This window comes from Microtus pennsylvanicus, chromosome 2, assembly GCF_037038515.1.
Source record: "Microtus pennsylvanicus isolate mMicPen1 chromosome 2, mMicPen1.hap1, whole genome shotgun sequence".
NCBI lineage: Eukaryota > Metazoa > Chordata > Mammalia > Rodentia > Cricetidae > Microtus > Microtus pennsylvanicus.
Genome location: NC_134580.1, coordinates 87,742,350 through 87,765,391, shown reverse-complemented (window position 1 = coordinate 87,765,391; position 23,042 = coordinate 87,742,350). Strand labels below are relative to the sequence as shown.

At 35.4% G+C, this 23,042-nt stretch overlaps 1 protein-coding gene across 4 annotated transcripts in view; it reads left to right on the top strand.

Moving 5' to 3' along the window:
- Positions 1 to 23,042, top strand: part of Mettl15 (methyltransferase 15, mitochondrial 12S rRNA N4-cytidine) — a 172,145-nt gene that overhangs the window by 33,649 nt on the left and 115,454 nt on the right. The window contains exon 3 of one of the 4 annotated variants that reach the window (XM_075961679.1): positions 21,433 to 21,521. The exons of the other annotated variants lie outside the window; for them this stretch is intronic. Within the exon in view, the coding sequence (XP_075817794.1) occupies positions 21,433 to 21,465 (33 nt within the window). The 3' untranslated portion in view covers positions 21,466 to 21,521. Of the gene's footprint in view, positions 1 to 21,432; positions 21,522 to 23,042 lie in introns of those variants that run through there. 4 annotated transcript variants of the gene reach the window in all.

Sequence of the window (23,042 nt, the reverse complement as noted above, 5' to 3'; positions counted from 1 at the left end):
TTCTTTATGAGATTGGTCTGTAGGCATGCTTATAGGGCATTTTTTTTAAATTAGTGATTGATGTGAGAGGGCCCAGCCCATTGTGGGTGGTGCCAACCCTGAGCTGGTCATCTTGGGTGCTATAGGAAAGCTAACTGATAACCCATGGAAGAAAAGCTAGTAGGCAGCTCCTGAGTCCAGATTACTTTTGAGTTTCTGCCCCAACTGCCTTTGATAATGAACTGTGATAAGAAAATATAGGGAAAACAAATCACCTTCTCCCCAAGTTGCTTTTGGTCATGGTGTTTTATCACTGCAATAGAGACCCTAACTAATATAATAGGTCTCTGGCGGTTTCCTTTCTTTCTTCTTTAAGGGAGTGAACAATTTGAGAATTTTGTGTAAAACATAAATTGCAAGGGAAAAATCATTCATTTCTGACATATTATGAAATCTAAAGATCAGTACGCATGGGAACCTTATTTCCATATTTTATGCTTTGATGTTAAACAAAGATTTAACATTTTTCATATTGAAGAACCTGGGAAGAAAGAGGGAACTACTGTTTTTTTTTATTTTTTAAACCTATTTTTTATTTTTATTATATATACATTCTTTTACCCTAGAAGCTCTTTGCATGTTATTATGGCTTCCAGTTTCTGGTTTAGTGTTTTTTTTATTTATTTGTTTATCTATTTATTTATTAAAGATTTCTGCTTCCTCCCCGCCACCACCTCCTTTCCCTCTCCCTCCCCCAATTAAGTCCCCCTCCCTTGTCAGCTGGAGGAGCAATCAGGGTTCCCTGCCCTGTGGGAAGTCCAAGGACCGCCCACCTCCATCCAGGTCTAGTAAGGTGAGCATCCAAATTGCCTAGGCTCCCACAAAGCCAGTGGAACTCACCAAGGCCAGCTGGCCCGGGTCTGAAAAAGCCTGGGATAAAACAGGACTCGCTGAACATAGCAGACAATGAGGACTACTGAGAACTCAAGAACAATGGCAATGGGTTTTTGATCCTACTGTATGTACTGGAACTACTGTTTTTTTTAAAGTTTCTTTTTCTAGCCCTGGCTCTTCCTTTTCTCTCTGCCCACGTTATTCTGCCCTTCCTGGAAATTCAGACTGTTACCAGTTGTATACTTTATCAGTACTGTTTATTCGGTCCTGTAATAATCAATCTTGATTAGCCCCTCTTCTTTTTTCTTTCATTTTTATAATTCTGCTGCTTTACATTTTTAAAATATTTTACTTTATTTTGTGTGTTTCAGTGTTTTACCTGCATGTATATATGTCCACAATGTCTTGTACCTGCAGAGGGCATTGGACTTCCTGGAGTTATAAATAGTTGTGAGCTAACATGTGGATGATGGAAACTGAACTCAGGTCCTCAAGAGCAGTCAATACCCTTAGAAAATACACTATGTCCTCAGCTCCTATCGTGTTGCTTCTTGAGCCCTACTTTTAGTTCTCTCTCTCTCTCTCTCTCTCTCTCTCTCTCTCTCTCTCTCTCTCTCTCTCTTCTCTCTCTCTCTCTCTCAACAAAGAAACCTTCCTAAGTTATTGGCTTTTTGTACCTAAAGTATCTTTTTTTTACTAGTTTTATTCTTTGTTATTATAAGACTTAATTATCTTTCTTAAGTTACAAAAATTTATAGTAGTACTGGACTTATTGCATGTTTTCCCAGTTTCTTTAGTTTTTATGTATGATGCTTGTATCTGTGGTTTAGGAATGGGTGGTCAGTACTGTTCACAGCCTTCCTGAGTTATGTCTTTTTGTTACTACTATTTAGGTGGCATTTATAGAACTTAAGTGTTTTTTAAGGACACTGTCATCTCAGAGAAAGTTACTAACTCATAATCGACTACATTTGTGTCACATGAAGAGGATTTAAAATGTGTTAAACTAAGTAAAAATTTATAGAAAATGTGATTTGGACTGGAGAGGGAGGGGGAGAGGAGTGGGAGGAGGGGGAGAAGGGTGGGAGGAGGGGGAGGGAAATGGGAGGCTGGGAGGAGGTGGAAACTTGTTTTTTTTCATCATTTTCTCAATAAAAAAATAAAATAAAATAGAAGAAAATGTGATTAGAAATGACATAGTACAACATTGTGTAGCAATTTGATTGTGAGACTAGCACTGCTATAGTAAGACAGCATTTAAGAAAGTAAATAATTTGCTTCAATTTAAATCTAAAATTGAATTTTTCAAGTGACTTAGTACTTTATTACCAGCCTCAATAATAGTAGAATTCAGTTTCTTTTCTGGCTTTTTTAGCTGGTGCATTTGGATGAATTTTGTGGGAAAGTATTTTCAATTGAGTTAAATTGACATTATTTATAACATATATAACAAATGATAGTATGTACTGAGATGATAATATAATGATACAAATACTAGAATCTGGTACTTGTGTCTGTGTGTGTGTGTGTCTGAATCTGTAGTACATGGTGGGTGTTGAAAAGCAAATCTGTAACAGCCTAATTAGCGTAGCCATTTTGTAGTTTACAGCTTCTAAACTGAAAGTAAGGAAACCAGGATTCTGGTTACAACTCTTACTTTGCAGACTACCTTTGAAGGACACAGCCCTTTATTGGCAGAATGATGCATTTAGATTTGGTTATTGTTAAAATATATGCTTTTGAATTTAAATGCATAATTCAATAGGGTTAGGTTAGGGATGGTTCTGTAAGTTTAATTATTGAGTCTAAAATAAATTCATAATTGATTGACAAAGAAACATTATGTACTTATGCATAGAAGCCACAAACTTTCAATATTGGGCTCAAACAGGGGCAAGTTAAGAGAGTTTAATCTTAGAACTAAACAAAAGTACTGAGTTGGGTTTCTGTGCTATGGGAGGTGGGGGCAGGCTTTGGAACGTTATGGGAGAATATGTGCAAACTGAAAGGAATGTCTGCTTGTGAAGATGAGCTCTTCTATGTACAACAGCCACCTGTGACAGTCTTTGCTTGGCCAGGTGTGCTACGCTTAATCTCTTCTTTCTGTGAAACGATACTCTGTGCCATGCACTAGAGTAGATCCATGGATTTTCATTCCCTAAAAGGCAGTCTTTTAATGTTAATCCTGTGTTTGCAGATGCCGGCAAGGCCTCTGAATTGCCATCCTGAAATCTGCCAAAGAAGTATTTGTTGTGGGTGATTCCCATGGTGCCTTATGGAGAATACAAGTGGGAGCCCTGGTTTTATCTCACTGCATGTGGATTTCCCAAAGTGTGTTGGTAAATGGGATTTATCTGCTTCCAGCTGGGCAATTGGTTTCTCTATAGAAGAATCTATATGAAAATTCAGTGTAACAAAACAGTGAGAAGAGAGCATTTAAATAGATAGACATTTTTCAAATTCAGTCAATGGAGAAATATCTCTGAGTTGCTGTGCAATCAGAAACAACTTGTTGTGTCCACAGTGCAGACCTGTCATTCTGATAGAGAAAATGAGAACTGTTTGGTAAAGTTTTACTTTGGAAATACCAGGGCCAATGTGGTTTCCTTCCTTTCTCCCAGTACCCACACTGGAGGCTCAATCTTACTCAGACTGCATCTCTGAGGCAGGCAGTCCTCAAGACCAGGCCAGACCGGACTTGAGAGACTTGGAAACTCCCTCTTGTGCCCTCACGTTCAGTACCCTTTCTGCTTCATTGCTGGAACAATACTAAGTCTATTTTAAAGATACTTTCTGAGATGATATAAAACTGACTTTTTCTTTGGCTTGGTTTCTGTTGTATTCTTAATTGTTTCTTTGTCTTCTCTTTCCATCTGTCTTTTTTTTTTCTTCTTCTACATCTTTCTATTTGGGCCAAGATGTAGATAGATTTGTGTTAAAGATATCAAGAGAACAAAAGAATTCACTTGATAGCTTCATATTAACAATTCTTCCTTGGATTAACATAAATAAGCATGCCTATTGTTTCATATTAGGCATGAAAAAAAAGAATAGAAGGAAAGATGGTGAGAATGTTATGTTGAAAAGGGTGGTATGCTTTTTAAAATGAAAACTTCTGAGTGCATGCTTTCCCAGAGCAGGGAAAAGGTAATCAGAAGTCCTTAACACTGACATCATTTAAATCTATAGCATGGAGATATGTTCGTTCTTATCACTGCTTGTTATTGGCAATTCGGAAATTCTGTCCATTAGGCTGGGAATGTTGAAAACAGCAATTTGGTACTCTAGTTTTCTTTTTCAGTGGGACTATTTTTTTTTCATAGGTAGTCTCAGGTACTGATGGGGAACCTGACCCTTCAGCCTGTGCTGAAGTCCTCCCAAGATGTTTCTGGAGAAGAGAATCAGCCTTTGTAAACTGCTGCCAGAAGCTTTTCCCACTTCAAGTTTCTGACCTCAGTTGGGTTAGGAGGAATTTCTCATCTGTTCAGATGGAAAAGCAATGATCATAACTTAGGTAGTACTAGAAGATTCCCTGCTGAGATGTGCTTTTTGTGAATAAAGGTTTGTGTTGAAATAAATTGTTTATTTTTCTTTTTTCTTTTTTTGGATTTTCGAGACAGGGTTTCTCCATAGCTTTTTGGTTCCTGTCCTGGAACTAACTCTTGTGGACCAGGCTGGCCTCGAACTCACAGAGATCCGCCTGCCTCTGCCTCCTGCTGGGATTAAATTCTCCTGCTGGGATTTAATCTCCTGCTGGGATTAAAGGCGTGTGCCACCACCACCCGGCAACTGTTTGTTTTTCTTATGACAAATATTTGGACTTGATATTTAAAACAAACATTTAGTCCTGAATTTATTCCAAATTTATAGTTCTAAATAAATTTTATAATTTGCTTATTCTGTTTGAACTTGATTCAAAATCCTCTTGGCATCTTTTGATTATTGAATATCTTACCTCTTCTGCATCCCTATACATATTTCTTGTAACTTGATTACTTGTATGGACGTTTGAGTTGTTCACTTAAAAGAACATCTTTTTATTTTCTTGTTTTACGTGTATTTTACCTTAGACCTAATCATCTCACTTTGTAGCTTAATAGTTTATAATTTGTAGGAAAATGTTTAAGTTCCTATATACCACTCGTTTCTTTCTATGTCTTCAACATCCTCTTCTGTCTCTATCTTATTTGGCAATACATTGTACATATGATGCAGTTATAGAAGACAGTGGGCTTACATCTTGTTAAGTAAGAAACTAATAAACGCAGCCAGGTTATCAAGGAATATAGAAGAGTTTGAAGTTTCGAACAAATGTGGAGAACATTGAAATTATTTTCAAAGTACTTCTACCCTTGAATAAAGAACGTATCGGGAACTAGTCATATCTACATTATATCATATATATTATATTGCCTTGTATGCTAAGATTAAAGTGTGCATTTATGAGCGTACTCAATGTAAATGCAATTCACATGTTTAGAAGGAAAGATAATAGATAGATATCTGAACATGCTCTGTTGAAATAAGGAGCGGCGGGGCTGCGTCCCCGGCCGCCCCCACGGCTAGCTTTACCTGAAATAATTACACGGAAACTGTATTCTTTTAAACACCGCTTGGCCCATTTCTATCTAGCCTCTTCTAGGCTAGCTCTCGCACCTGGATTAGCCCATTTCTAATAATCTGCTGTAGCCCACGAGCTGGCTTACCAGGAATGATCTTAACCTGCATCTGCCTGGAGTGGGAGAACCATGGCGACTCCTGACTCAGCTTCTTTCTCCCAGCATTCTGTTCTGTTTACTCCTTCCACCTATGTTTTAACCTATCAGGGCCAAAGCAGTTTCTTTATTGCTTAACCAATGAAATCAACAGATTGATATATGACACTCCCACATCAATGCTCAATTTAAAATCTTAGATCACATGTTCTTCGAGGAAACATAAAGTCTAGTGTAGTGTGCCATGTCTGTTAAAAAAGTACTCCAAATATTGGGATGCAAGGATTTTGAGTTTAAGGCCAAGGTGCACTACATGGGTACATAGCAATAGTCTTTGGACAAAGGAGGAAGAAAAAAAAAACATTTCATTAGGTTTAGTATCATAATAGACATGAAAAAAATGACTCAATGCTAGTTCTTCCAAAGTGTCTCCAAAGAGATTTAGTTTTTTTTTTAAAAAAAAAAGAAATAAAAAACAGCTTTGAGGTCTCATTAACAGTATTACAAAGGAGCAGTAGCCTACCTCCATGAATGTATAGTGCTTGCTTTAATTGTGCTTGCCTTGCTTCACAGTTCTTTCAGGCTTTGGGACGTTGCTTCTGCTTCTGCCATGCACTACATGGTTTATTAAAGTATGAAAAATTTATTTCAGTTCATAGTTTGAAAATACACAATCCATTTTGGTAGGAGTTTGAGGTCTCTTGCCACATTCCATGCAGACTGTAGTTAGGAAGAAGGATCAATGCTGGTGCTCGGCTCTCCTTCTGTCCCTCTCTCTATCCTGTCTTCTCTCTTCCCTCTCCGTCCCCTGCCCTCACTTCCAGTCGTGCTTTCTCTCTTCTATTTATTCATTAAAAATTTAGCTTGTGTATGAAGTGTATTTTGATTACACCCACCTCATTATGTAATTGTAATAACCTGTTTATTAACTTGTTTGTTTTTCTTTTAAAATTGTGGGAGGTTATGCCTACTCTTTATTTTTCTAGTGTTGAGCACAGTACCTACTTCAATGACTTTATTGAATTATTCCTCTGGATCTTGTAAATTTTTGTGTGTTTTAATCCCAGAATTTTTAGACTCTCAATTAAGATTAAAGCTGTTTCCTAAAACCCATGTTTCTTGAGTATTCTAAAGGAAATCTCTTAACTCTTTTGTTGATGTCTGTTACTGGTCCTACCCATTTCCTTCAGTTCACAAATCATACATAGTCATTTGCCTTTGAAATAGAGAATGTTATTCACACCATGAATGTCTAATCTACTTATATGACATAATTTTTGTTGATAAGTCTTGTATTTCTGCTTTTCTTGCACAAGACTTTTACATTTTATTTCTATTCCTTTATTACCTTCTACTTTTTGTATTTTTTATATTAGTGAACTGATGCTTAAAGAACAGAAGTTTGTGCTGCTTGACGTTGAAGCCTGCAGGTGGTCACTTGCTAGTTCAGCTCACTTTTTCTTTTTCTCCTTCCCTCTCTCCTTTCCTTCCTTCCTTCCTTTTGATAACCTCCTAAGCATTACTTCTAAGGTATTCTCTAAAGTTTTCCTCTAAATTTTAGATTTTTAAAAATTATGTGTCATCTTCAACTGGTTCGTAAGAAAAAAGTAGGATTCAATTAATATTAATAAAGAAGATTCTGTATCTTTGCTGTTACTGTACCTACATAAGTATTGTTTTTTTTTCCATGACTGGAAATCAAAACCAGAGTGTTGCAAATGACAGGCAAATACTTTTATCATTGAGCTCTATCTCCATCTCTTAATAAGAATTTTATACTTTGTGAAAAATAGCAAAAAAGAGAAAAGGTGGGGGAGAGGTGTCTGAAACATGGTGTAATATATAAATAGAAACTGCTAAGTCTGTTTGGTGTTGCTTGTGTATATATGCTTCCATGGATGACTCAGCATTAATTTATGTTCTGTATTCTATATCTGGGATTTAACAATAGGACTCATACATTATTTCAATAAGATCAGAATGAGAACATGGACAAAAGATAATTAAGAGAGTAGGTTAGGAGTGGAGAAATGGTTCCATAGTTAAGAAGTGCCTACTTGGTCTTGCAGAGGATTCCAGTGCAGTTCCTCGCACATACATTGGGCACCTTACCGCTGCCTATAACTCTAGCTCTGTGGGTATAAAATGCCTCTGGTCCCCAAAGGCCACTCTGAAAAACCCACACCCACACACATTCAGAAAACTAATAATTAAATAAATTTTACAAAATGAGAACAGGCTAACAGTAAGGTAGATTTCTATTTGTTTTCAACATGAATACAGCATTTTATAGGAGAAAGCATTCCTATTCTTGTTATTTGGTTCCCTTATTTTCTTGAGGTTTTTCTCTGATTCAGCGATAAAGTGTTTCAAAATTTTCCATTAATTAGGGTCTGGAGGATGCTTTTCTAATAAGAATATGGCTAGTTCCTTCACTGGTTCAATCACTGTTATTTTATACTGTGATAAAAGCTGACTTTCTAAGCTTGAGCCTCTTATTTTGAAAGAAGGAAACAAAGAATGAGAGTGAACTGCATGGGTTCTGTGTCTTCCAATATTAAACTATTATAGTTTCTGCTATTAATCCAAACATTGTGCAGTTTAGAAATCCACCATGGAAATGCTACTTTTATTCCAAATAAACTGCCTTGATTGAAGAGGTTATATTCAGATAATAGCACATAATAATGTCTGTATTCATTAGAGAGATAAAAATCAAAACCTCAGAATTAGTTCTCATCCACACCACTAGATTTGTACCATTGCTGATGAGAAATTGCAGCCTCTGTACCCTATTGGGGAGGATGTGCATGGTGTGGCAACTTTGCAAATGAGCCTATTAATATAGTTTTCTAGCACATTATCCAGCAATTCTACTCCCAGGAATAGAAACAAGAAAAAAAAAAGATGCTATAGTAACAGACAAAAACACAGCACATGAATGCTTATAGCAGCATTAATCATAATAACCAAAATTTGGAAACAACCTGAATTCATAATAAATGGGTTAAAAAAGCTGTGGTTTATTAATACAACATACTCTTACTGGATTATAAGCAACATGAAATGGATAGAAGTCTTAACATACGTGAATACAGGCAACACTGTGTTGAGTAGAAGTCAGTTATCAAAGACCATATATCACATAATTCTTATATGAAACATTCAGAGAATACAAACTATAAGGAGATGTGAAAAAGATGGGTAGATTCCCACACAGGTGGTTACCTAGTAATGAGGCTTGTGGAAAAACAGGTGGGAGCCCAGAAGCTAGAAATCACAGGTTTTCTTTTCTGGAGTGACAAAATACTTTAAGATTGATTTTATAATGGTTGTTCATCAGGTATGCAAAATTGCTAAAATACACACACACTCATACACATGAAGAGAAGACATAGCTACAGACAAAAACTTGGCACATTAATGATTATAGTTACATTGGTAATAGTAGCCAAAAGGTGGGAACAGCATCTCTTCATAATGGATAACAAGATGCAGTGTAATGATACAATAGACTATTGCTGGGCCACAAGCAATGTAGGACACGTACATGTCACAGGTATATTTTCTTATACCAGAACTCAACAAGTACCTATATAAATAACAAGTGTTTGGACCGTAAATAATTAAGAAAATCACAAAAATTTCTTAGAGGCAAAATAGGAATCAAAACAGTTTGTGTGTCTTTGCATGTATATGTATGTATACATTCACTAAAATACAAAATGTCATAATGAAGTGATAGCCAGTCACAAACAAGTACCTTAAGTAAAAGGAAAATAAGGTTGAGAACTGTCGTGGGAGTGTACAGCAGGTGACAGCTAGTATTTAACAAGTTGACCCACCATACATATAACTCCATGTTGGGGAGCTCCACTTGTCAAAGTCCATGGGGTTACTGACTGCAAATGACCAGTTGCTTCTGTCAGTAATGTCTCTCATGTGCCACTTCTTTTCTTCCCTAAGAACTGCACTTTTCCCCTAAGGACAGCTTTGGGCGTTTTCCCTGTGCTTGTGTGTTTATCTAATGTATATATTCCATATATTGGATATGCATGTAGATGTGGATAGTCGGGAAGATAATTTCTCCTTATTTCATCTAAGTCTGATAAATAGAAATAGTCCTAGGATATCTTTAATAACTTAGATTGATGTAGGAAGATAATGCTATTTTCAGTCACAACTGCAGGTAATTTTGGACATCAGAGCAGATTCACAGCAGACTGATTGCTCCCGAAGATGAATATCTCCTCGCCCCTAGAGACAAATATGTGAGGTCATTTTCTTAGGTGTTTATTGCTCAATTAAGGTAAAAAAATGATGCAACTTTGGTAGATACAACTTCTTGTACAGCAACTGTGACTTTCAGCACATACTCCCTACTACTCAAGGCTCAGCTCTGTCTGGGAAAGATCTACATATGAGACCAAGTGTTATCATTGGCTGGTCATGTGATATCCCTAGCCTAAGAGCCTTATCATGTGTTATGAGAATAGGTCAGACCTTGAAAATGTACCATGTAATTTTTCAGAATTTGGCTAAGAGAGGAGGAGTCGGTTTAGGACAGGAAATTGTGTTGAGCTATGCATGGAGCTGCTAGACAAAGGGCTTTGCAGGGCATGAATGAGAATGTGGGTGCTGAAAGGGAGATGTAAGAAGAAACATGAAGGTGGCTATGGGAAGAATTTACGAAGAATGTAACTGTGTGGAGACAAGGATAATGAAGCTGTATAGAAAAGAGATGTAGAAGAGAAATGTACACAAAAGCAAGATGTGTAGTCATGTGAAAATAGATGTAACTGTGCATAGAGATGTATGATCATGTAGGACAGAGATGTATGTATGTAAAGAGAGATATGTAGCTCTGTGTAAAGAATGTAGCTGTATGGAGCAGAGAGATTCTCAGAGAGCATCTTTAAGATGAAGTAAAAGAGAAAGTTACCACCAGAAAGCATCTGTGTTTTCTTATTTTTCCCTTCAGATAGAAAAGGTCTAGCCCTCAGATAGATAAGAATTTTCCTAAGCCATTGCCGCATTCATGGATTATTATTATTTTTTGCATACCCTGGGTGCTAACTGGTGTGTGTGTGTGTGTGTGTGTGTGTGTGTGTGTGTAGGCCTTTACTTGAATGTAAAATGTTGTAATGAAGTGATAACCAATCACAAGCAAATACTTTAAGTAAAAGGGAAATAACTTCATCCATGGAAGGCAAAACATGAGTAAATAAATGATAAATGATAGATAACAAATTGTGTAAAATTATGCCTTATTTTTGTGGTATCATTATGACAACTAGTTAGGTTGTGATATAACATGGTATACTAATAGAGTAGATAATTTTGCTTGTATTTTAAATTTATTACTTCTTGAAAGACAGAGCAGAGAGAGAGAGAGAGAGTTTGAGGGGGTATTATTGATGGATGTAGCCCTGGCACAGCACTGTAATGGATATATTCAGCAGGTGGTCAAAAATGCTTAACCACTAGGATCGAGTATTGATGGACATTGAGAAAGTAGAAGTCTTTTAAGCAATTAGAGAATTGTACAAATAAATTGGAAGAGGATAGAAGAGGATTTCAGAAGCAGTACAACACTTATTGCTGTACATTATATAATTCATGGACAGAGCATGCATTTGATGTTCATGTATATTCTAATTATTTCTTTTATTTTTTGTATTATAAAATAATTGCATCATTTTTTCTCTTTTTTTCTCTAAAATTTTTCATATATCCTATCTTGCTCTCTTCCAAATTTATGGCTTCTTATTAAATTGTTGTTAACATTTGTGCATGTACACACACACACATACACACGTGTGTACATGTATATTCCTAAATACATAAGCACAGTGTGCTCACCCTGTTATAATGTTTCTTCTATGTATGGTTTTAGATAACGTCAGCCCTACACAAAGAACTACAAACAGCTGATGTGGGATTCCCTCTGTATGCTGTGAATATCATTCATTAATAAAGAATCTGTTTTGGGCCTGTGATAGGGTAGAGCAGAGCTAGGCAGGGAAAAACTAAACTGAATGCTGGGAGATAGAATGCGGAGTCAGTGAGAAACCATGTAGCTTCTCTGGAGACATGCCAGAACTTTACTTAGTAAACCACAACCTTGTGGAGATAGATTAATGGAGATGGGTTAGTTTAAGATATGAGTTAACCGGAAGTACTTAAGCTATTAGCCAAACAGTATTGCAAATAATATGGTTTCTGTGTGATTATTTCGGGGCTGAGCAGCTGGGAACAAACAAGCAGCCTCCTACTTGTAAAATGCCTATAAAATCAACAGTACTGTTGCCAACGTCTCCCTTTTTATAAATAACTAACTCATTAACTTCCCATAGTGCTTAAAGGATTGCTAACTTTTTTTATGTTTGAGACAATAGTAAAAAGAGGAAAGTGTTTTTTATGCAGGAATTTTGATTAGAATTAAGAGTTGAGAAGGCCCAGGTTCAGTGTGATGCAGCTACTACTGCAGTTTCCATACCACTCTGGAGAAAGCCACTGGGTTTGCTGATTGGGGGCCCTTGTAAAATGGCCAGTTGATAACAACCACTGAGGCTAGAGAAATCTCCAATATTCTGCTTGTCTTTTAATATCCTGAAGTATAATTTACTCTCTAAATTTGAGCCTCTGTAGATGTTGCATAGCCATTCTGTTAATAAATCCTGATGTCATTCTTCAGGGAAATCTCAGAAATAAGAAATATAAGTTTGAATTAGTTTAGGACAGTGAAGTCTCTTGAAAGCACCAAAAGCAATGTTTTAATTAGTTTTAGATGAAAAGACAAAAATTGCAGAAAAGTTTAGTGTGAAAATGGAAAAAAAAGGTATGATTTGTATTATGTAGTCAAAGAAGCAGCGACTCATCATTTTTGAGTGTGATAATGAGGAAAGAAATATTCATGTGGGTGTTTGATGATTAATAGTTGATGTGTGTTAAATGCTCAGAGGAAAAAAAAAGTATGATATAAATTCCAAATATTATTATTTTATTCCCAGAATGCTGTCAGGCTTCATGGCTGCTTTCCCATGTGCCCATCTTTCTGCACCTGTTCCTAGAACTTCTATCCACAGCATCATGGCTTTCACTGTTGCTGAAAATCTGTTCCAAACATTTCTCTCCACATGCTCTTACCCTGGGTTGTCTAACTGTTTATAGATTCTTGTAAATCTAGGATACCGTTTCTTATAGAACTGTGTGAGTGGAAACAACATACGTAATTAAATACACTTTCAATATTTTGTCACACAATTTTGTATATAAATTTCCCTAGAATAAATTGATCTGAGTGGCATATATCCTGAGAATATACCATGCAACATTTTTATCTTATGTAAACCTTGGCAAACTGTTGTTATAATGTTTGCTGCTTTTTCCGTGTTATGTTTAACCCTTTTTTACCTTTGCTCATGCAGTAGGAACCACATTTGCACGTCCACTACAACTGAACATATACCTGTTCTTTTATTAAAGAGAATTATAAAGTTGACACATTTTATAAATTATAGTTTATCTGCAGGAGAATTCCTTTTGTTTGTTTTTTAAAACTAAGCCAACCCTTTTTGTTTAAAATAAGCAAGATTAAATTTAAGCAAAATTAGGTATGAACTTAGAAATTATAATTCATAAAAAATGCCAACTTAAAAATCTCAGGTTAAATATGAATATTAATTATATTTGGAGCTCTCACTATTTATCTGCGCCTCTTAGCATGCGTATTCATGAATAATACTTTGTTATTATAAAATTGAAACATACGTTTAAAAAGTGCTTAGCTGAGTATAATTGCTTATTTGTGAGGAAGTTTTGTCAGAATGGCCTGATCCTTTCCCTGGGAGATTATAAAAAAGAAACACTGAGCAGTTATTTCCAGTGATTACACGGAACCAGTGCTTGAAGTCCTAGGGCTGGTGCCATGGAATACGTTGATTGAAGGCATTTGTACAGCAAGTCAACTTGCATTGTGATAATGTTCATGACATTCAAATCTAGCCATATATATCTTACTTTAAAAGTTACTTTATAATATCTCAGTGTGCTATTTTTAATTCCTTAGATTTTTAATTTTGTTTTTAACTTTCAAAAAATTAAATTTTTATTTGCATATTTAAATAAATATGCTATTACATGTTTTTTCCATCTCTCTTCTCTCTCCAACCTCTTGCATATCCCTTTCCACACTACCTCTCAAAGTAATGGCCTTTATATCTTCAGTTTTTATTGTCACATACAAACTCAGGTATGTGTGTGAGTGAGTGAATGTGTGTGTTTGTGTGTGTGTACATACATATATATTCAATATATAAATAGATATTATTCAAACACAGAATATATAAATAGATATTGCTTTGTTTGTTTAGCATTGCTTGTGTTTATACATTCTCAGGGATGATAATTTGGTATTAACTAATTTCAGTGTTTTATATCTGATTTTAACTATGGTTCTTGTGCATGATGGTCAGGTTCCTTGTCTCTGAGAATTACTACAATTACTTAAATATTTGCTTTTAAAATGATAGCTTAACTTACCAATCAAAAATATATACATTTCTTTGTACAATGCCATGTTTGGCTATGTATATCTAGCCTAGAATGATTATAGATAACTCATCACTTCATTTTTAATGTTAAGATGTTTAAAATTTACTCTCATAGGTGCTTATTAATATAAACGTCACAATAAATACACATTATTAATGGTATATATGTGTGTGTGTTTAGAATTTTTCTATACCACTTAGAATTGTCTTGAATTTATTCAGTACCCTGCTACCTTCTTTATAGCATTATTCTCTATCGATTGAATGTTAACATTTCCTATCTGACTTTCAGAGGACCGAGACATATGTCAGGGATGGGAAAGTAAACTTTTGAATTAAAATTGAAGGAAAGAGAATAATTAAAAAATGTAGACTATTGTTTTGTCCTTGATTGCTTCCCAAAAGTTGAAAGTAAGTCCTTATTGCTTACATCATACTTTTCAGACACAGGACTCAGAAGATTCAGGCTGAATCTGACCTTAAAGCCTCCTTCCTCTCTGAAGTCTCACTTTCATTGTTCTAGATGGTTTTATGTAAGTTGTCCAATGTGAGAAGCAATCATATGTAGAGGAGTTCCCCATAGCTCTCTGATACCACCAAAGATTGTAATAGTGGCCCTGGTGGTAGTAATCAGCACCTATCTAATTGCATTTGAAGCCCGCTTAACAGGAGGAAATTCACTGCTTGTTACTAAAAACTTAGCCAACGACCCCAGAGCTTGTAAGACTATGGATCTGAGATAAGAACATAACACCATCACTTTATGAAAACTGCATAACTCCTAACTATATTTGGAGTATTTGTCCTTATACCCACAGGTTAGTGTAGCTCTCACCCCTCATCAAAGAAGCTTTTTTTTCCAAATAGAGACCATTGCAGGAAACTACGCTTAACAGATAATATACAGTGTAACTCCTGCATGCAAGGCTCAGGGAACATTGGCGCTCAAGGGACCGGGAAGCCTGCTGTGAGATTCTGTTTAGTAGAAATGACCAAGTTACCGCTACAAAATGGCTGCCTAAACAAGACCTGAACAATAACGACACCAGTAGACTTGCTAAGGTGGAAAGGCAGTATCATTGGTCTTTGCCCCTAGATAAAGAACTATAGACAACTAATTGCTGCTGAGAGAGGAGATGAGTCCCTTAATAGGTTACTAATTAGTCAGCTGAGAAATCATATACAAACAAGTGACACTAAATGGACTCAAAATTGTATTAAAATATTTATGTTTAAACATGCATACATATAAATAACGATAATAACAAAAATATGCCATCAATTTTAGAGTTGGACTGGGCATGAGAAGAGTTTGAGAGAGAAAAAGGAAGGTAGATATGATGGTAGTTATAATTTTATTAAAATTTTTTAAAAAGTAGATCATTATATACAATTCCAAGATAAATCAAACCCTCTGCCTAAGAATATATACTCAATAAACGTTGCCTATCCATACTGTTATGTCACAGTAGGGATAGTCAGGCAGTAATTACCAAAAGTATAAATTTTTAAGTGAAATATTCAAAAGGGAAGGTATTAATTTGGTAAGTTTTCTCACCATTATTTCATAAATGTAATAGTTCATTCTTGGATGGTTTAGCAAAAATGTTTATCAAAATTTAAATTTCACTTGTACTTATTTTTAAAATTTCTGTTTACTTATTCACTTGTTCATTTCTTTAGGCGCGTGCTAGGCAAATGCTGTAGAATTAATACAGTCTCAGTTCTCATTTGTATAATAATATATTTTATAATTTTATAAAAGAGATTATATTGTTTAAGAAATGTTAATACATTGATGCCAGAAATAAATGTATAATCTGAAAATATTTTAAATGCTATGTTTTATAAATAATGAACTGTATTTTATTTTAAAGAAAAAAAATAGCCGGGCAATGGTGGCGCACGCCTTTAATCCCAGCACTCGGGAGGCAGAGGCAGGAGGATCTCTGTGAGTTCGAGACCAGCCTGGTCTACAGAGCTAGTTCCAGAACAGGCTCCAAAGCCACAGAGAAAACCTGTCTCGAAAAATAAAAAAAAAAAAAGCAAAAAGAAAAAAAATAACCAAACCCTACCTTCTAAGTATAAGTTTTTGCCAATGAATGAAGCTCTCTCTTGAGGTTTAGTAGACTTAAGTTTTTTTCAAGTGCTTAGCCTAGGGAAAAAAGAGGTGGGCTTCTTGAAATAGGAATGAAGCAAATGTCTTAAAATTGGGAAACATTTGCTGGCAAAGCAGATGTTTCATTTGAGACAAGTGTTTTAGAGAGTGTGAAGACACCAAGCAAAATGTCTATGTGTGTAGAAAGCTATATTTAACATGGAATTTGGCAGTGTCGGCCCAACACTTGAGTTGTATGTATTAAGTATGAAAAAGTGATTGGTTTTTATTTATTTATTTATTTTTGTAATTCTCTTGGTCTCAATGGTTTCCTCATCTGACATGATTTAAAAGTGATGAAGGCTGTTGGAATTTAGATTTCTTAGCTTCATTGTCAGCTCTGAGAAAGAATATGAAAGCTTAAAACATTTCAGCTTCTTCTTTGTTTTTTCTATATCACCACTTCGTTTTCCCCACTGTCTTCGTTTTCTTTTTGTGGGCTCTGCAGATAAAATTCAGGTCATTGCCCTTGCTTGGTGTCCACGTTACCTACTGAACCACATCTCTATTTCAACAATCCGATGCACAGCCTATCTGGTTTGAGTTTGTCTTAGTTACTTTTCTCATTTCTGTGAGAAAATCCTTGACAAGAAGCAACTGAAGGATGCAGGATTAGATTCAACTCGCAGTTTGAAGGTGCATTGTGTCGTGGTGGGGAAACATGGCAGGAAGACTTTGAGGTAGCTTTTCACATTGAATTCATAGTGAGGAAACAGAAGACAGGAATCTCTCTGCTAAGATGACTTCTCATTTTTTATTCAGTTTAGAACCCCAGTCAATTTGTGGTACCACCCACACTGAGGCTGAATTCCCACTTCAATTAACCTAACCTAGATAATACCTCACTGACACGCCCAGAGGTTTCTATAGCGATTCTAAATCAAATCAAGTTGACAATCAAGATTAACCAGCACAGAGTCTTAAGTGCTTTCAAACTCAGAAAGTGAAGGCATGTACAATACAAGTTGCTCATTCCTTAAATTTCTATACAGATGGAAGTAATTTGACTAGTAACTCCCCAATTTGGTTCTGTTTTCATTTTTCTGTCCAAACATTATATTAAGGCTAATCTATACTTGTAGTATGGTTTATTATTTGGGATTAGGTCATTATTTCTAACCATATACATAAATGCGTTCACTGTTCTTAGGCCAGAATGCTATGGTGGTAATTAAGTATTAATACTTTTCATATTAGTAACTATAAATAAAAACAGTATATTTAACCTCATCATGCTCTACTATAAGAATACACAAGAAATACATAAGTAATTCAGTGCTATTTAAAACTTGCTTTATTTGTAATTCAGGATGCTGTTCACAAAGTTGCAATGAAAATTATCTATATAATTATTTATTGTGCGTAATAACATAAAATCACATTTATAATGTTCAGTAAATTCTGAATTATCTTTTGGAAGACATTTTGCAGTTTAACATTCTATCAGCAGTATTATATGTGCCCTTTCCCTGAAAAGCCAGTATAATAATTTTGTCCAAGATAACCTTTTTTCTATTTTAATTTACATCTCCAAACTACAGGTGGGGGGGGGGTGAACATTTACTCATCAGTCTAAATGTTTTTATGCTTATCTAAAAATTTAGGAGTTAATTCTTTTATTATTTTGGATAAAAATTTAATATTATCCATATGAATACTTTCAAATTATATCCATTGTAAGAAATTTTCCCATTAAAATACTATGTGTAAACCTTTACATTTGCTCTATTAGTGTTTGATAAATTCTAATGAGCCATAATCTGCTTTTTATTTATTTGAAGATACAGTTTCACAATGGTTTTTATACTAAGGAAGGTATTCTTGATTCTATAATTATGCTGATATTTATTTTCCTTCTGTACTTTAAATATTTCACCTTTATTAAGAGGGAGGGAGAAAAAGAGAGACACACTTCAAGAGTGGGAATAGAGTATAAGGTGAAAGGAAAATCTCTCTCTCTGTGTTGTGTTCTTAAGTGCATTAATATAACTTGGTCAGTCTTTACCATGTTATTTGTATGTATGTTTTCAGGGCTGACCATTTGTTATGTAGCAATAAATTGGTGTATTCTTCCTTGGTGAAGACCTTTTCTCCTGCTGTCAGTGTCCTTAGTTGCTTGTAGCTCTTTCTGTAGTATCGAGGCCCTGTGAGCATTCTTCCTATCCATGGTATCCTGTATTTTGGTGTCATTTTTGTTCAGGTGATGTTTAAGCCACCATGTGGGTGAGACTTTATGGGTGTAGCTTCTGATATTCCGAAGGGACATAATCTCACAGTAAACTCTGTGTTCCTTGTTGGGCTTCATTTCTATATATTAGTGTATTCCGTACCCTTACAAGTTGTCTTCATGTTTTAAAAAATGTTTCTTTGATTTTCAAGGTTGGACATGGGTTCTGATATAGTTCGTTAGTTATATCAGTCTGTTCTTCTTCTCAAGTCGTCTTTCATCTTTAGTATAGACAGGAACACTGTTGTGGAAAGGGCTAAGATGTAAGAGGGCTGAAACAATGTTTCCTTTTATGGAACTGTTAGTGAGGGCTACAGTTTTCCTAAACCTAGGCCAGTTTGTCTCTGTTCATATATACTCTATTGCTGACCCTCTCCTCTGTTGTCTTGTGTCACTCTCTAGATCTCCTGTTCTTTCCTGACTAAATTCTGGTTGGCCAGCAGGATGAGGCAGGGCATCTTGTAAAGTAAGAGTCTAGTTAGATGGCCCCTGTATCCCGAGGCACCACCTACTTTGGAAAAAAAAGAATATGTTTTCCTGTAAGAGTGGCAGCTTTTAGAGTGGTTTTGTGAGATCTAAGAATATCTGGAGTCATATAGCTTGAGAAAGATCACTGTTTACTGAAAGGCTCAGAAAATTGAGCTCAGAGGAGGTGGACTGCCTTTGGGGTAGGAAGGGGCAGCGACTAGTTGATGGGCAGAAGGGAGGGATATGGAAATATATACATTTAATTTTTTTAAATTAATAATAATACTAATATTAATACTGCACCATTTAAGTATACATGACTTATACAAATAAACATTGTTTCCTTGGCTCCTTTCTTCCTTCCTTCCTTCCTTTTCTTCTTTCCTTCTTTCTTTCTTTTTTCTTTTGGGTCAGGGTTTCAACCTGCCTCTGTCTCCTAAGTGCTGGGATTAAAGGCATGTACCACCAAATGATGTGAATATCCTTCTGTATATGTGTTGCTCTTATTGGTTAATGAATAAAGCTGCTTTGGCCTATGGCAGGGCAGAATATACCCAGGATGGAAGACATATATAGAGAAAGTAGGCAGAGTCTATGTGATACCATGTAGTTACCAAAGGAGCAAGATGCTGCTGGAACTTTTACAGTAAGCCACAATCTTGTGGTGATATATAGACTAATATAAATTGATAGATCTAAATCTAAGAGCTAGCTAGGAATATGGTTGAACCACTGGCCAAAAACTGTTGTAATTAATATAGTTTCTGTGTGATTATTTGGGTCTAGGCAGCCGGGAATGAACAAGCAGTCTCCGTTTACAAAATGGCACCCAAAGTGGGGCATCTAAGACCTAATAAACAAACAAATAAATAAATAAAAATAAGCTTAAGAAAAAAAAGAGGGTTCTAGACCAACAGATATGGAGCCAAGTGTAGTTTCTTGATAGCCACATTTTTTTTTTCCAGATAGGCTCTGTTTGCTGATGTGTGGCTCTTTTAAGAGAAGGTTTCCTTACTCAGAATTAGCAGCAAAAACTGCACAGACAGCAACACTGGCTCCTTTGGGAGGATTGCACTTAAATGGCATGTGTGGGCCGAGTGCTACAAGTTGCTTAATGGTGACTTAGATCTGCTGTATCCCTGGAGCCTAGGCAGTAAACATGGGTCCTAGAGCTGTCTGTGAACTACCTCCACATTGTTAAAAGACCAAGAGAGATGGAGCCAGTATCCATTACTGCGGCAACCACACTGTTTACCATTTTCAAATGCTCCTTGTCAGAAAAGGATTTCAGATTCACAATAGGACAAATTCAGACACAAAAGACCTAAATGAGATGCCGTATGTTTTAAAATGTACATAGGCTTGGGAGAGAGAGGAAAAAGAGTATATACAGTTAAATAAAACAAAGTCTTTCAAGAGACAGTACAAGTAATATAAAAGTGTACAGGCAGTCATAGATTAAGAATAAAAAGATTAAGGAATAAAAAAATTAGCCATGTAAAGGTGAAAATACACAGAGTCTAGATTAAGCATATTATTGTGTTTTCTTTGAATTTTTAGAATGTAGAGAGATATTTGATTCTCAGGCCTGCTAAGCTAAACCAACATAAAGGTATCTTGACTTCAAAATTTTAATCTAAGTATATGTTTCATTGGAAAAGAGGTTCTGCTTTTGTTTCCACAGAAGATGAGGATGTATGGATTCCTTCCAGGCTAATGTGGTTTGATGAAGCAAGACCTCCTGAAAGGTCTCCATAACCCTAAAAATACGTTACCCAATAAACAGCAGGAAACAGTTTGGAGAAAATAATGCCCAAATTCCCCAAATGATTGCTTATATTGTTCATTTTTTAAAAAGAATTGCTTATAGATGACTAACGATTACAGTCCATTTCAAAAAAGTAAGGGAGATATGATGTAGAGATGAATACCTTGCATTGCAAAATCCAGTATGGATCTTGGTCTATTGATACAAATTTAATGTTGACTTTGTTACACTGTGTTTATATATTTTTGCACTTGTTTTAGCTCTGTTGTGTTTGTGCGTTTATTTAAAATGTAATGTGTAATTAAAATTACAGATTAATAGTCATTTATAATAGTCAAACTTATAGTCATGTTAGTTAGGTTTTCTAGATATACAAAGATATATTTCAATTAGATAATCTTGAATACTTCAAAGACCTACAGAATATGGCATTTAAAATATTTTAAGAACTTAGATTTTTCTCAATAGTGAGTCATGACTGCTTCTGGCAGCACTAATTACGTCAGAGAGAATGATGCGTGGGCATTGAAGATACTTGTTATGGAATTTGCCTTTAATGTGACAAGGCTAGGCATTTAGGCAGGAAACTGCTCTGAACTGATTGATGGTATGCTGTTTGAACTGGACATGTAGTACCTACAGAAAAGTAACTGTGGAATTGCCTATAGGTGAGACAGTCCTTCAGGGTTCCTACTTCATGAAAGAACTGCCAGACATTCTTCAAGACAGAGTTGAAAGCAACTGATGAACTTTGCTAGTATATGCAGAACAGATCTTCAAATTTCCTGCTTCACTGAAAAATCTGCCAGATACTATGGGCCTGTAGGCTGAAGATGGATGCCCAATCTTACAGAAGAACTTTGCGTGACTGTCCAAGCTGCTATATGTTTCTGTCAATTCTAGAACTTTGAAATTTGCTTACAATGCACTTCCTTCTTACTTCGGTCATATTACATCCTTTTGGAGCCTTTGATGAAGATGAAGACTATGTAGTTATAGTTTTCCTTATTTATGATAAAAGATAAATTAGATATGAAACAATCAAGAGACAAATAGACTAAATATTGCAAGTGTAATTCTTGATTGATACCTGTTTTCTTATATGTAATTTTACTAAGTTAAAGTTAAAGCCTTTCTTTTTATTTAGAGCAAAAAGAGAATATGGTGTGAGATGTCCTTCTGTGTTTGTGTTGCTCTTACTGGTTAATGATTAAAGCTGCTTTGGCCAATGGCAGGGCAGAATATAGCCAGGCTGTCAGAGTCAAGAAGATGCTATGTAGCTGCCAAAGGAGAAAGATGCTGCAGGAAACTTTCTGGTAATCTAGTCTCATGGTGATACACAGATTAATAGAAATGGATTAATTTAAGATATAAGAGTTATCTAGGAATATGCCTGAGCCATTGGCCAAACAGTATTGTAATTAATTTAGTTTATGGGTGATTATTTGAGTCTGGGTTGCCGGGAACAAACAAGCAGTCTCCATTTACAGCTAAGCAGCCCTTAGTTACTTACTTTTCATCACCAGTTTTTTATTTTAGTTTTCATAAACTTTGGTTTATGATGCAAAGATTAAGTTAATATTTTCATCCTTGTCTGTCCTTAAGTTAGTTTTGTTAGTACATAAAAATATTTATTTCCTTTTCGTTTTTTTTGTTTGGTTTGATTTTTGTTTTTTCTTATAAATTTTGTTTTGTTTTGATGGGGAGATTAGAAGGACAGAGGACAGATGTGAGGGGGGTGATGAATGGGATCAGGAAGATAAGTGGAGTTGGAATGCATCATGTGAATTCCACAAAGAATCAATAAAAGTTAAAAGAATTTAAAAATGTAAAAAAAATACTGATATTAGTACAATCTCTTCCAGTTATCTTTTAAGTGTGAAGACATTCAGAGATATATCATATATATTATAAATGAGTAATATTACTGCTAGAATTTGATTCATCAAATGATGCAGATACATGAATGACTTTGTCTGTCTCTATGTATATGTTTTTTTCCTTTTGGGAATTTAAACCCATGGCCTTGCATGTTACATATGTGTTCTACCACTGAGTATCACTTCCAATCCCTAGAAAGATATTTAATGCTCTGACAAACTCCTAAACAAATGTATAAATTCATTGTAATTTTTTGCAATAAAAGTTAAACTCTGATCTCTTTGGGATTTATCTAGTGTGGAAATACGTCATCTCAGTTGTTATTCATTTACTGGAATTCTGTTCCTATTAAGAGTTAATGCTGTTTCAGGAGACCCCATTTATTTATTGTTTCTCT